Source organism: Chiloscyllium plagiosum, unplaced genomic scaffold (assembly GCF_037043375.1).
Source record: "Chiloscyllium plagiosum isolate Xiang-an unplaced genomic scaffold, Cpla_swu_hap1 HiC_scaffold_9, whole genome shotgun sequence".
In the NCBI taxonomy this organism is placed as follows: Eukaryota; Metazoa; Chordata; class Chondrichthyes; order Orectolobiformes; family Hemiscylliidae; genus Chiloscyllium; species Chiloscyllium plagiosum.
The window spans coordinates 27551203-27566742 of record NW_028270147.1 but is presented as its reverse complement, the minus strand read 5'-3'; the positions used below and the strand labels follow the sequence as shown (position 1 = coordinate 27566742).

Here is a 15540-nt window from a genome sequence, read left to right as displayed (position 1 = left end):
CAAAGTGAATCACCTCACACTTAGCTACATTGAATTCCATTTGCCACCTTTCTGCCCAGCTCTGCAGCTTCTCTATATCCTGCTGTAACCTGCCACATCCTTCCTCACTGTCAACAACTCCTCCAACTTTCGTATCATCCGCAAACTTGCTCACCCAACCTTCTAACCCCTCTTCCAGGTCATTTATAAAAATGACAAACAGCAATGGTCCCAAAACAGATCCTTGCGGAACACTGCTAGTGACGGCACTCCATGAAGAAACTTTGCCATCAACTACTACCCTCTGTCTTCTTCCATCCAGCCAATTCCTAATCCAAACCTCCACCTCACCCTCAATGCCATATCTCCGTATTTTCTGCAGTAGCCTACCATGGGGAACCTTATCAAATGCCTTACTAAAATCCATATATACCACATCTACCGCTTTCCCCTCATCAACCTCCTTCGTCACCTTTTCAAAGAATTCAATAAGGTTTGTGAGGCACGACCTGCCCTTCACAAAACCATGCTGACTATCCTTGATCACATTATTCCTATCCAGATGTGCATAAATCCTATCCCTTACAATTCTCTCTAAGACTTTGCCCACAACAGAAGTGAGACTCACCGGCCTATAGTTACTAGGGTTATCCCTACTCCCCTTTTTGAACAAGGGAACTACATTTGCTATCCTCCAGTCTTCTGGCACTACTCCTGTAGACAAAGGGGACATAAAAACCAAGGCCAATGGCTCTGCAATCTCCTCCCTTGCTTCCCAGAGAATCCTAGGATAAATGCCATCAGGCCCAGGGGACTTATCTATTTTCACCTTTTCCAGGATTTCCAACACCTCTTCTCTACATACCTCAAAGCCATCCATTCTACTTAATTGTGACTCAGTATTCAAATTGACGACAATGCCCTGTTCCTGAGTAAATACTGAAGAAAAGTATTCATTCAGTGTCTCTCCAATCTCTTCCGCCTCCACACGCAACTTCCCACTACTATCCTTGACTGGATCTATTCCTACCCTAGTCATTCTTTTATTCCTAACATACCTATAGAAAGCCTTAGGGTTTTCCCTAATCTTACCGACTAAGGACCTTTCATGTCCCCTCCTTGCTGCTCTTAGCTCTCTCTTCAGGTCCTTCCTGGCTACCCTATAACTCTCAATCGCTCCAATTGAACCTTCACGTCTCATCTTGAGATAGGCCGCCCTCTTCCATTTAACGAGGGATTCCAATTCCTTATTAAACCACGGCTCCCTCGCACGACCCTTTCCTCCCTGCCTGACAGGTACATAATTATCAAGGACATCAATAGTTGCTCCTTGAACAAGCTCCACATATCATTTACACTCTTGCCTTGGAGTCTACTTTTCCAAGCCACACATCCTAAGTCATGCCTCACCGCATCATAATTTCCCTGACCCCAGCTATAACTCTTGCCCTGTAGTACACACTTATCCCTCTCCATCACGAGAGTAAAAATCACCGAATTATGGTCACTATCCCCAAAGTGCTCACCTACCTCTAATTCTAACACCTGGCCTGGTTCGTTACCCAGAACCAAATCCAGTATGGCCTTACCTCTTGTTGGCCTGTCTACATATTGTGTCAGGAAACTCTCCTGCACACATTGAACAAACACTGACCCATCTAACGAACTTGAGCTATAGCTTTCCCAATCAATATCAGGAAAGTTAAAGTCCCCCATAACAACCACCCTATTACTGTCACTCATCTCCTGAATCACCTTCCCTATCCTTTCTTCAATGATTCTAGGACTATTAGGAGGCCTGTAAAAGACTCCTAACAGGGTGACCTCACCTTTTCTATTCCTAACCTCAGCCCAAACTACCTCAGATGGCAAGTCCTCATCCATCGTCCTTTCCACCACTGTAATACTATCTTTGACAAGCAATGACACACCTCCCCCTCTTTTACCCCCACCTCTGACCCTACTAAAACATTTAAATCCTGGAACCTGCAACAGCCAATCCTGTCCCTGTTCTAGCCATGTCTCCGTAATAGCCACAACATCGAAGTCCCAGGTACCAACCCACGCTGCAAGTTCACCTACCTTATTTCGGATACTTCTTGCATTGAAGTATACACACTTCAAGCCACTTTCCTGTTTACAGGCACCCTCCTTTGAAATTGATGCCATGTTCCTAACCTCCCTACACTCCAGGCCCTGCACCCTGAAGCTACAATCTGGGTTCCCATGCCCCTGCAGAGTTAGTTTAACCCCCCCCCCAAGAGCACTAGCAAACCTCCCCCCAAGGATACTGGTGCCCCTCAGGTTCAGGTGTAGACCATCCTGTTTATAGAGGTCCCACCGTCCCCAGAAAGAACCCCAGTTATCCAAAACCGGAATCCCTCCCTCCTGCACCATCCCTGTAGCCACGCATTTAAGTGTTCTCTTTCCCTATTCCTCGAATCTCTATCACGTGGCACGGGTAACAAACCAGAGACAACAACTCTGTTCGTTCTAACTCTGAGCTTCCAACCTAGCTCCCTGAAAGCCTGTCTAACATCCTCGGCACTCCTCCTACCTATGTCGTTGGTGCCAATATGGACCACGACTTCGGGCTGCTCCCCCTCCCCCTCCAGGACCCGGAAAACACGATCAGAGACATCACATACCCTTGCACCTGGGAGGCAACATACCAAACGTGAGTCTCTCTCGTTCCCACAAAACCGCCTATCTGTGCCCGGAACTATCGAGTCTCCAATTACTACTGCTCTGCTCTTCTTCACCCTTCCCTTCTGAGTAACGGGGACAGGCTCCGTGCCAGAGACCTGAGCCCCGTTACTTACCCCTGGTAAGTCATCCCCCCCACAAGTATCCAAAACGGTATACTTGTTCTTGAGGGGAACGGCCGCAGGGGGTCCCTGCACTGGCTGCTTCCTCCCAGTCCCCCTCACTGTCACCCATCTATCTGCCATCTTTGGAGTTACTACTTCCCTATAACTCTGATCTATGACCCCCTCTGCCTCCCGAATGATCCGAAGTTCATCCAACTCCAGCTCCAGTTCCCTAACACGGTCTTGGAGGAGCTGGAGATGGGTGCACTTCCTGCAAGTGTAATCGGCAGGGACGTCGATGGCATCCCTCACCTCATACATGTTGCAGGAGGAACATTGCACTGCCTTCACTGCCATCCCTCTAAAGCTAACTTTTATTTAAAAAAAAAACTATTGAGACTACTTTTTTCTTAATCGCTAACTAGTTAACTGAAGTTAAATTCTTCCAATTAATGTGGTGGGATTTGAACTACTTGGCAGTGTATACATCGTGTTAAGGGTTGAGATGGAGAGGAATTTGTTAAGTGTGGACAAGAAAATTTTCTGATTCAGTAGGTGGCTGTACCTACCAGAGAAGGGACAAAACTTGACCTACTCTTGGAAAATAAGGCAGGGCGGGTGATTGAGGTGTCACTGGGGGAGCACTTTTAGACAAGCAACCATAATTCTATTAGATTTGAAATAGTGATGGAAAAGGATAGACCAGATCTAAAAGTTGAAGTTCTAAATTGGAGAAAGGCCAATTTTGACGGTATTAGGCAAGAACGTTCGAAAGCTAATTGGAGGCAGATGTTCACAGGTAAAGGGACGGCTGGAAAATGGGAAGCCTTCAGGAATGAGATAACGAGAATCCAGAGAAAGTATATTCCTTTTAGGGTGAAAGGAAAGGCTGGTAGTATAGGGAATGCTGGATGACTAAAGAAATTGAAGGTTTGGTTAAGAAAAAGAAGGAAGCATATGTCAGGTATAGACGGGATAGATCGAGTGAATCCTTAGAAGAGTAAAAAGAAAGTAGGAGTATACTTAAGAGGGAAATCAGGAGGGCAAAAAGGGGACATGAGATAGCTTTGGCAAATAGAATTAAGGAGAATCCAAAGGGTTTTTACAAATACATTAAGGACAAAAGGGTAACTAGGGAGAGAATAGGGCCCCTCAAAGATCAGAAAGGCGGCCTTTGTGTGGAGCCGCAGAAAATGGGGGAGATACTAAATGAGGATTTTGCATCAGTATTTACTGTGGAAAAGGACATGGAAGATATAGAATGTAGGGAAATAGATGGTGACACCTTGGAAAATGTCCAGATTACAAAAGGAGGAAGTGCTGGATGTCTTGAAATGCATAAAGGAGAAAAAATCCCCAGGACCTGATCAGGGGTACACTAGAACTCGTGAGGAGCTAGAGAAGTGATTGCTGGGCCTTTTGCGGAGATATTTGTATCATTGATAGTCACAGGTGAGGTGTTGGAGACTGGAGGTTGGCTAACATGGTGCCACTGTTCAAGAATGGTGGTAAGGACAAGCCAGGGAACAATAGACCAGTGAGCCCGACGTCGGTGGTGGGCAAGTTGTTGGAGGGAATCCTGAGGGACAGGATGTACGTGAATTTGGAAGGGCAAGGATTGATTAGGGATAGTCAACATGGCTTTGTGTGTGGGAAATCATGTCTCACAAACTTGATTGAGTTTTTTGAAGAAGTAACAAAGAGGATTGATGAGGGAAGAGTGGTAGATGTGATTTATATGGACTTCAGTAAGGCATTCAACAAAGTTCCCCATGGGAGACTGATTATTAAGGTTAGATCTCACAGAATACAGGGAGAACAAGCCATTTGGATACAGAACTGACTCAAAGATAGAAGAGAGAGGCCGGTGGTGGAGGGTTGTTTTTCAGACTGGAGACCTGTGACTAGTGGAGTGCCACAAGGATCGGTGCTGAGTTCTCTACTTTTCATCATTTACATAAATGATTTGGATGCGAGCTTAAGAGGTGCAGTTACTAAGTTTGCAGATGACACCAAAATTGGAGGTGTAGTAGTCAGCGAAGAGGGTTACAATAGACAATAGACAATAGGTGCAGGAGTAGGCCATTCTGCCCTTCGAACCTGCACCACCATTCAATATAATCATGGCTGATCATCCTTAATCAGTATCCTGTTCCTGCCTTATCTCCATAACTCTTGATTCCACTATCCTTGAGAGCTCTATCCAACTCTTTCTTAAATGAATCCAGAGAATGGGCCTCCACTGCCCTCTGGGGCAGAGCATTCCACACACCCACCACTCTCTGGGTGAAGAAGTTTCTCCTCATCTCTGTCCTAAATGGTCTATCCTGTATTTTTAAGCTGTGTCCTCTGGTTTGGCACTCACCCATCAGCGGAAACATGTTTCCTGCCTCCAGAGTGTCCAATCCTTTAATAATCTTATATGTCTCAATCAGATCCCCTCGCAGTCTTCTAAACTCAAGGGTATACAAGCCCAGTCGCTCCAGTCTTTCAGCGTAAGGTAGTTCCACCATTCCAGGAACTGACCTCGTGAACCTACACTACACTCTCTCAATAGCCAGAATGTCTTTCCTCAAATGTGGAGACCAGAACTGCACACAGTACTCCAGGTGTGGTCTCACTAGGGCCCTGTACAGCTGCAGTAAAACATCTTTGCTTCTATACTCAATCCCTCTTGTTATGAAGGCAAGCATGCTATTAGCCTTCTTCACTACCTGCTGTACCTGTATGCTTAGATTACCTCAGATTACAACAGGATCTTGACCAGATGGGCCCATGGGCTGAGAAGTGGCACATGGAGTTTAATTCAGATAAATGCGAGGTGCTGCATTTTGGGAAAACAAATCTTAGCAGGACTTATACACTTAATGGTAAGGTCCTAGGGACTGTTGCTGAACAAAGAGACCTTGGAGTGCAGGTTCATAGCTCCATGAAAGTAGAGTTACAGGTAGAGACGATAGTGAAAAAGGAGTTTGATATGCTTTCCTTTATTGAGCAGAGTATTGAGTACAGGAGTTGGGAGGTCATGTTGCTGCTATACAGGACATTGGTTAGGCCACTTTTGGAATATTGCGTGCAATTCTGGTCTCCTTCCTATCAGAAAGATATTGTGAAACTTGAAAGGGTTCAGAAAAGATTTATAAGGATGTTGCCAGGGTTGGAGGATTTGAGCTATAGGGAGAGGCTGAACAGGCTGGGGCTGTTTTCCCTGGAGCGTCGGAGGCTGAGGGGTGACCTTAGAGGTTTACAAAATCATGAGGGGCATGGATAGGATAAACAGACAAAGTCTTTTCCCTGGGGTGGGGGTGGGTCCAGAACTACAGAGCATAGGTTTAGGGTGAGTGAGGAAAGATATAAAAGAGACCTAAGGGGCAACCTTTTCACCCAGAGGGTGGTACATGTATGGAATGAGCTGCCAGAGGAAGTAGTGGAGGCTGGTACAAGTGCAACATTTAAAAGGCATTTGGATGGGTGTATGAATAGGAAGGGTTTGGAGGGATATGGGCCGGGTGCTGGATTGTGTTGGGATATCTGGTCAGCATGGACAGGTTGGACCGAAAGGTCTGTTTCCATGCTGTACATCTCTATGACTCTATGACATTTGTAATTCTGAGTTACCAGTTGAGTAGCATTACCAATACACTCCCATCTCCTAAACAGACTTGGAGTTATTTCTCTGGTGGCATATTGTCTGAGTAAAGGGTTCCCTATTCAAATGAAAAATGTTAAAGTTATATGCAATGACAGTTTTGAAAATAACGACATTAGCAAATAAGCAAAACAGCCATGCCTTAGGAATCTGTAATTTAACAGACTTCATTGGACTATACAATCTCTATCCTGGATTAATCTGCACTCACTCAAAGATACTGAGCAACTACAGCTAGGGATGATACAAACTGCAAATGTAATTTAAGCTCATTCATCCAAAACTTTGTTTTTTCCACAGGACATGGATGCCACTGACTAGGCCAACAATTATGATCCATCTGTCATTGCTCAGAGGGCAGTTAAGAGTCAACCATATCAATGTGGGTCTGGAGTCACATGTCGGCCAGACTAGGTAAGGATGGTAGTTTCCCTCCCAGAAGGACTTTAGTGAACCAGATGGGTTTTCCTGACAATCAACAATGTTTTCCAGGTTATCAGTTGACTTTTAGTTCCAGATTTTGTATTGAATTCAAGTTCCACCACCTGCCATTCCATGCTTCAAACCCAGCTGCCCAAAACATTACTTGGGTCTCTGGTTTAATAGTTTAGTGATAATACCATTAGGCCATAATCTCCCTGTCACTCTGAGTTAGAATGTGTAATTTCCTTTTCGATCATTAAAACCAAAGTTCCAAGAGTATAACATTCACTCTCTCTCATCAAATGAGGCACCAAACCGAGAGCTCACCCTTATCACTGTAGATGAATCATTCAAAGGGAGCACAAAATATCAAAAAGGATTGCAAAACCTTCTATAGGTATATAAAATGATAGAGTGTCACTAATGTGAATGTTGGTCCCTTGGAAGATGAAACCAGAGAGTTAATATTGGGAACACAGAGATGCTGAATCAATATTTTGCCTCAGTTTTCATGATGGAGGACAATAATATCATTCTTGTTGGAATGGGCTAGTCAGAGGCAAGAGATAATGTAGAAATTAGAACAATCATCAATAGGGAGATGGTTCTAACCAAACTATTAGGATTGAGTTTAGACAAGTCCCCCAGGCCTGATGGCCTCCATCCTAGGGTATTAAGGGAAGTGACAACAGAGATAGTAGATCCATTGGTTACAATATTCCAAGATTCCCTGGACATGGGAAAGGTTCCAGCGGATTAGAAAATGGCTAATATAACATCTTTATTCAAAAAGGGAGGAAGATAAAATGTGAGAATTACAGATCAGTTAGTTTAACATCTGTTGTTGGTCAAGTGTTAGAATCAATTATTAGGGAAGCAATATCAGGACATTTGAAAAGTCAAAACATATCCACCAGAGTCAGCATGGTGTTGTGAAAGGCAAATCATGTTTGACTGATTTACTAGAGTTTTTCAAAGATGGATAATGGGGATGCTGTAGATGTAATTTAAATGGACTTCTGGAAGATGTTTGAAACGGTTCCGCACAAAAGGTTAATTCACAAGGTTGAATCATATGGGAATAGGGTAATGTATTAGCCTGGATAGATGACTGACTGATGGACAGAAGATAGAGAGTTTGGAAAATTTATATTTTCTGGATGGCAAGGTGTAACTTGTGGGGTGCCACAGAGTTTGGTCCTTGGACCCCAGCTACTTATAATCTACATTAAGGCCTTGAATACAAGGATAGAAGGCTCTATAGTCAACATGTGGACAACACAAAAATAGGCAGAACAGTAAATTGCAAAAAGGAAATAAGAACCTTACAAATGGATATAGATAGGTTAGGAGAATAGAACAAAATGTGGCAGATGAAATTTAATGTGGATAAGTGTGAGGTCATGCACTTGGTCGAAAAAATAGGAAGACGATCTATTACCTTAATGGGGAGAGACTTTGGGGTACTCCAGTGCAGAGGGATCTAGGAGTACTCGTTCATGAGTCACAGAAAACTAGCAGATAATAAAAAAAGCAAATGGATCGTGGGATTTTATAACTAAAGAAATAGAATATAAAGGTAAGGAAATATTGCAACTATATAAGGCATTGGTGAGACCACACCAGGAGTATTGTGCATAGTTTTGGTCCCCTTATTCGAGGGAAGGTGTAGTGGCATTAGAGGCAGTTCAGAGGAGGTTCAATTGCTTGATCATGGAGATGAGGGGTTTGTCGTATGAAGAGAGATTGAACAATTTAGGCCTTTACTGTCTGGAATTTAGAAGAATGAGGGGAGATCAAATTGAAGTGTTCAAGATGTTAAAAGGTTTGGATAAAGTAGCAATGGAGTGAATGCTTCCTCTTGTGGGGCATTCTAGGACGAGAGGTCATAGTCATAAGATATGGGGTAGCAAATTTAAAGCAGAGTTGAGGAGAAACTACTTCTCCCAAAGGGTTGTGAAGCTGTGGAATTTGCTACCCAAAGTGCAGTAGGTGCTGGGACAGTGAGTAAATTTAAGGGCGAGTTAGACAGATTTTTTAAAAAATTGGTAATGGGGTGAAAGGATATGGAGAGAAGGCAGGAAAGTAGGAGTGAGGACCATATCAGCCATGATCGAATGGCAGAGCAGACTCGATGGGCCGAATAGCCTAATTTTGTTCCTCACTCTTATGAATGTATGGGAGAATAAGCAAAAGCAGGTTTTGTATAATTTATATGAAACAAAATAATATTTTCCGATACAATATCTGTTGTCTTATCAGATGTACCACAGACAGAATTTGCTTGAAAAAATAGAGTTTCAACAGCATATTTATTAAATTCACTAAAGTTATACCTTGGATTATATCTCCTGGGTTAAATCTACTGCTATTTGCAATAATTTGATAAGGTGGATCTGTTGATTGTGCAGTATTTCCACTATGGCTGGGACGCATGCTGACACAGGCAATTTCGACCTTTCCATTAGCATATCCCAGAACATACACTGGGAAGGTGGCAGCAATAGAGAGCAACACAAACCAAGTATGTCTTCTCATCTGCAAAAGATAAAAACACCATCAAACATCATTGGCAGGATTTGTGGAACATTTGGCAAAAAGCAGTCAAGTTTAAAAACAAATGTCGGTTACAATAAACAAAGCAGTCAAGTTTTAAAAGAAATGTCAGTAATAATAAACAAAGTAAAAGGTAGATAATTCAGGAATTTGTATTGATATAATGACCTAACCAAAGACCATAAAGAAAGGTACATGTCCTGGACTCACAAATGATGTATATTTTATTCACAAAGTGGTAAGTGAGATAAGCTTGGTCATGGAACTTGAGTCAATCATTTTAGCATAGCCTCAGGAAATGCATTAGTGGAGTTCAAAAGAAGTTTTGAGAATTTATGGCAAACAGGCAATAATGATAGGAATTGTTAGTGGCACCATATCCTGGGATTTTATAGTTTTAAATTAACCTAATGCCTTCAAAATGCCATTCCAATAGGGAAATTCTCCAGGAAATTCAAGGCTAATTGAAAAAAAAGTTTGCTTATTCAGGATAGGAGTACATAACTTATTGTTTAAAAGACAGTAGCATACAAGTTGCTCAGAATGATGCTTCCTTGCTTATGAGTTTATTGAATAAGTAGATATACACAAGATACAGTATTTTACATTAAACATGCCACACCGACTTTCATCTTTACAATATTTTTGTCTAGATGAAATATATAGAGTCATAGAGATGTACAACTTGGAAACAGACCCTTCCATCCAACCTGTCCATGCTGACCAGATATCCCAACCCAATCTAGTCCCACCTGCCAGCACTCGGCCCATATCCCTCCAAACCCTTCCTATTCATTTACCCGTCCAAATGCCTCTTTAATGTTGCAATTGTACCAGCCTCCACCACTTCCTCTGGCAGCTCATTCCATACATGTACCACCCTCTGGGTGAAAAAGTTGCCCCTTAGGTCTCTTTTATATTTTTACCTTCTCACCCTAAACCTATGCCCTCTAGTTCTGGAAACCCCCATCCCAGGGAAAAGACTTTGCCTGTTTATCCTATCCATGCCCTTCATGATTTTGTAAACCTCTATAAGGTCACCCCTCAGCCTCCGACGCTCGAGAGAAAACAGCCCCAGCCTGTTCAGCCTCTCCCTATAGCTCAAATCCTCCAACCCTGGCAACATCCTTGTAAATCTTTCCTGAACCCTTTCAAGTTTCACAACATCTTTCCAATAGGAAGGAGGCCAGAACTGCACGCAATATTCCAAAAGTGGCCTAACCAATGTCCTGTACAGCCGCAACATGACCTCCCAACTCCTGTACTCAATACTCTGCCCAATAAAGGAAAGCATACCAAATGCCTTCTTCACTATCCTATCTACCTGCAACTCCACTTTCAAGGAGCTATGAAGCTGCACTCTAAGGTCTCTTTTTTCAGCAACATTCCCAAGGACCTCACCATTAAGTGTATAAGTCCTGCTAAGATTTGCTTTCTCAAAATGCAACACCTCGCATATCAATAAGATTGGCCATTAATTTACTTCAGCCAAACTCTAGACTTCAGAGTCATCGAGTCATACATTATATAAACAGTGCCTTTGGTCCAACATATCCATGCAAACCATGTTTCTGAAACTGAAGTAGTCCCATTTGCCTGCATTTGGCCCATATCCCTTGAAACCTTTCCTATCTATGTACCTTTTAAATGTTGTAATTATGCTCCTTTCTACCACTTTCTGTGGCAGGTTCTTCCATACATTTATCACCTGTGTAAAAATGTTGCCCCTCAGATCCCTTTTAAATCTTTCCTCTCTCACTTTAAAACCATGCCCTCTAGTTTTGGACTTCCTCATCCTGAGCAAATGGCTTTGGCTAACATTGTATCTATGCCCCTCATAATTTTATAAACCTCTATAAGGTCATTCCTCAGCCTTCTATGATCCAGGAAAAGAGTCCTAGCCTATCCAACTTCTCCTTAAAACTCAAAGTTGAAAATATTTTTTGCACCATTAACAGTTTACTAACATACTTCCTATAATAGGGCAACCAGAATTACATGCAGTACTCCAATGTGGCTTATCAATGTTTTGTACAGCTAAACATAACATCCCAACTTATATACTCAGTGCTCTGACTGATGATGGCAAGCATGGCAAATGTCTTCTTCACCACCCTGTTTACTTGTGATGACACTTTCAAATAACTATGTCCCTGCACCCCTAGACCTCTCTGTTCAACAATACTTCCCAGGGCTTTACTGTTAACTGTGTAAATCCTGCCCAGGTTTGTTTTACCAAAATGCAATGATGTGGAGGTGCTGGTGTTGGACTGGGTGGACATGGTCAGAAGTCACACCACACCAGGTTATTGGCCAACAGGTTTACCAGCTTTTGGAGCAAAGCCTCTTCATCAGGTGAACTGGGAGAGAAAAACACACAGGCACAGATTTTATAGGCAAAGGGATCAAGGGCACAGAGATCAAAAGATCAGACAAATGGTGTCAGTGGAGTGTCAAATAATAAGTCGCTGCAAGTGATCAAAAGTGTCAGCCATATCTATGCCAAGTTGGTGCATCACTTCTAAAGGTGGCTTGCAGTTTGTTGACAATATGACTTTGATAAACAACAAGGTAATGATGCACTTGTCATATTTGCTTCATCCACAACTGAGCCTCTCTTGGACTCTTCATGTGGACGCACTGGTTACAAAGGCCCAAAACTTCTCTTCTTCCTCAGGCAGCTGAGGAAATTTGGCATGACGCGAATACCCTTGCCAACTTTTATAGATGTGCCATCGAGAGCTTTCTGACTGGATGTACCACCACCTGGTACAGCAACTGTACCATTCAAGGTTGGAGAGTGGTGTACTCGGCCCGGACAATCACAAAGGCCCAACCTCCCATTTATAGAATCCATCTACCAGGCCCGCTGTCAAGGAAAGGCCACCAACATTCTCAAAGATCCATCCCACCCTGGCAATGATTTTCTACAACTTCTACCATTGGGGAGAAGGTACAGAAGCCTGAACACATGCATCAGTCAGTTTCGAAACAGTTTCTACCCTACTGTTGTTAAAATACTGAATGGACTCGCAAACTCTTAACGTTCGCCTGTACCTGTGTTTTTGTTTTTGCTGCTGTTTACCTATTATTTTCTTATCTATGTTACTTAACTCTGTGATCTGCCTGTATTGCTCACAAGACAAAGCTTTTCACTGTGACTGGGTACACGTGACAATAAATTCAATTCAATCTTTAAATCAGTGCTTCCCAATTTTTTTCCCCCAGTGTGACTCCATTTTGTGTCTTGAATGTCATCTGTGAGAACTGAGTGAGCACAGTTAGAGCAGAGCACAGCTGCTGTAACTTGGCCCAAACTCCATGACAGCTATTCCTCCTCAGATTGTCAGGCCCAAAAAAGTTTAGCTTGCAAGCTCCCCTTGGAGATTTGATCCTGATTTTGGAAAGCCCTGCTTCAGATTATGGGGTTAGGTGCTAACTGGGTTGTAAACTTGATTTGGCACTTCGCTTGAGAACTGACCACATGATGTTCCTATCTGAAAATGCTTTTGCATTTACCTCAGAAAAGCTAGGATCCTGTAGCTGAGTACTTTATATTATGTTATAAGCCCGCCACGTAATTAAAAAATGCTTTAAAGTTTTAAACCAACTTGTTCAAACACATTATGACACACCACCAGAGTAGGCAGTCCTCCTCAACCTCCTAATCCTGAAGGGTCACACCTGAAATGTTGACTTCTCTCCCTCCTGATGCTGACTGGCTTGCTGTGTTCTTCCAGCCTCCTGCTTGTCTACCTCCTAGTCCAGAAGCAGGAGCATTACCATTGCACCACCATACCCTCCTAAGCATTTCGCAATCTCAAACCAGCAGGTTTATGAGGTAGGACAAGCCAAACGAGGAAATCAAGATGGGGGAAGGAATTAAAAAGGTAAGATGAAGCAACTGATAATTTCATGGACCCTCCTTAACATTGCGTTGAAATCTAATTGACAATCCCTTAGTTTTCAAAAGAGATATGACTTCCCAGATATATATCAGGTCGATTTCGTCAGAATTTAGATTTGAACTGCATGAATTGAAATTGACGTCTGACCTCACCCAAAACCAAGAACGCATACAAAATGCAAACAAAAGGCTTAGGGCAATTCTCACAGAGTACGTTGTCATAAGTTCAGCTCAGCACCTACAGCTTTCAACCCATTCTGTGGCTCAGAGGCAATAACGGAGGGTTTTCGTAGAATGTTTCAAATTACAGCCGAGGAGGTTGCCTTATTGTTCTTATTGTTCACCCTCCCTTTCCGCAGCTCTTTTTATATTGCTAGCATTCAAATATTTAACCTAAGCCTTTTAAATCACAGAACCATCATGAAATTATGTTTCAGAGCAACTACGCTGATAGATCTCATGATCCAATTGCCCTCAGTTGAAGAATTTTCCTTCTCCCTCTCCTCGTTCAGGTTTGTTCTGCACTGAAAATGTGGTGCTGGAAAAGCGCAGCAGGTCAGGCAGCATCCAAGGAGCAGGAGAATCGACGTTTCGGTCATGAGCCCTTCTTCTGCTCCTGTTTGTTCTGCACTTGGCCATAGACGCAAACAATCTTCCATCGTGTATCCCAGGTGGAATACTCAGGTTTCACTCACCGTCCTTTCCTGCTTACCCTCACTATGCACGGCCCTCGCTCAGCTCAGTGCTGCTTACAGTTCTGTCAGGGGAAAAAAAACCAGAGGGGAAGTCCCAGCATGATCCTCCCACACTCCCTCTATCCCTCTCTCCTCAACCTGTCCCAGAGTTTCACTCTGAATCCAGACGCTCCTGGTAAATCCCATTCTGGAATCCCTCTTTCCACTGATTCCCATCCTCCATTATCCATTCAGATTCTCCCCAATTCCCACAGACCATTTACTCCCCATCAAGCTCAGACGAGGCACCCACTCTCAATCACCGTGTGGTGACTGGTCCCGGGGGTGGGGTGGGAGTTATGTTTCTGTGGCTATGAGAGATGGTGACAAAAGGAAAAGTTGAATCAACTTGTTCGGTTAACAAACCCTCAGGGGCAGGAGGGACTTGAATCTGAAACCTTTAAGCCCAGAGCCGGGGAGGTGGGGGGGGGGGGGGGGGGGCTGTTGGACCTCTAGGGTGTAAGACATCCCCCCTTCAGCCCCGGGAAGTTTGTAAGCAGCGCCCAACCCAACTGCCACAGAGAGAGATTTTTATCACTGCCATAGAAATATCGGGAAATCCACAGATTTTGGGACAAACACTCAATAGCTTCCAGCTTCGACATATAATTCTTATTTTTTTAAAAAATATATACATGATTCATAAATAAAAATGTACATAGAGTCACTATAATTAGGAAACGTCTTAAGTAAATCGTTACATACAGGCAAGAAACCAACAGTGCTGAATTGCCACACGATTGAAATGTCAGGGGTAGGGGGATGGGTCTGGGTGGTTTACTCTTCGGAGATGAGGGTCGACCTGTGAGGATGAGGGTTCAAATAAAAGCCAGAATTGATGCAGTAAAGAATTCAGCTGCCCCATGGTTCACTCATAGTTTCCTTGCAGCTGCGGAAGAAATCCCATTTAGATTTGGAAACCGAGCTCTGTACTCACCCTCACTGAAGCAGCAGCCCGAAAGACTAAAAGGAGAACCCCGCAGCCAGACTTCATGTAAACTCACACCCGGAGTCTCCGCCTCTTCCCAATGACGACAATCATCTTGTTCATCAAATAAACAAAAACAATTCGCCCTCCGAGCCCGTTCGACGTTCTGGGAACCAGCTGGCTGATTGTATCAAATTCTTGTGCAATGTTTTCCCGTCGCCCAGTTGCTTGTTCCCGGTGGCATCCTTTCTCGGCTTCAAGAAGTGAACAAGTCCAGACGAGAGGCGGTAGGAATTCCACAATTGTAAAGTAACTCAGGATATTAGGAGTCGCAACTTAGGGTTGCAGCCTCTGAAGATGGTTGAGCTGCTGTTCTAGACAATTATTAAGTTACTTCACGAAATTCACAGACGTAAAATCATAGAACGAGATCCTTGGATTCTCTGCACTAGTGACTCTGACAGAGAATTAATTACCCCCCTCCCCATTACTCATTAGTTCAGCATTGTTTTTTTATCCAGGTGCTTTCCCAGTTTTTACTCAGAGGGTGATTG

At 43.3% G+C, this 15540-nt stretch overlaps 1 protein-coding gene across 3 annotated transcripts in view; it reads right to left on the bottom strand.

Moving 5' to 3' along the window:
• Nucleotides 1–15131, bottom strand: part of LOC122554224 (ferric reductase 1) — a 62231-nt gene extending 47100 nt beyond the window's left edge. Inside the window, exons 1-2 of one of the 3 annotated variants that reach the window (XM_087990502.1) lie at nucleotides 14996–15131; nucleotides 9198–9399 (exon numbers count right to left, since the gene is read on the bottom strand). In XM_087990502.1, coding sequence (XP_087846628.1) covers nucleotides 9198–9399; nucleotides 14996–15052 — 259 coding nt within the window. In that variant the 5' untranslated portion in view covers nucleotides 15053–15131. Of the gene's footprint in view, nucleotides 1–9197; nucleotides 9400–14019; nucleotides 14070–14763; nucleotides 14901–14995 lie in introns of those variants that run through there. The other 2 variants (XM_087990504.1, XM_087990503.1) reach the window with 2 other exon arrangements.
• Nucleotides 15132–15540: the final 409 nt, after the last annotated feature.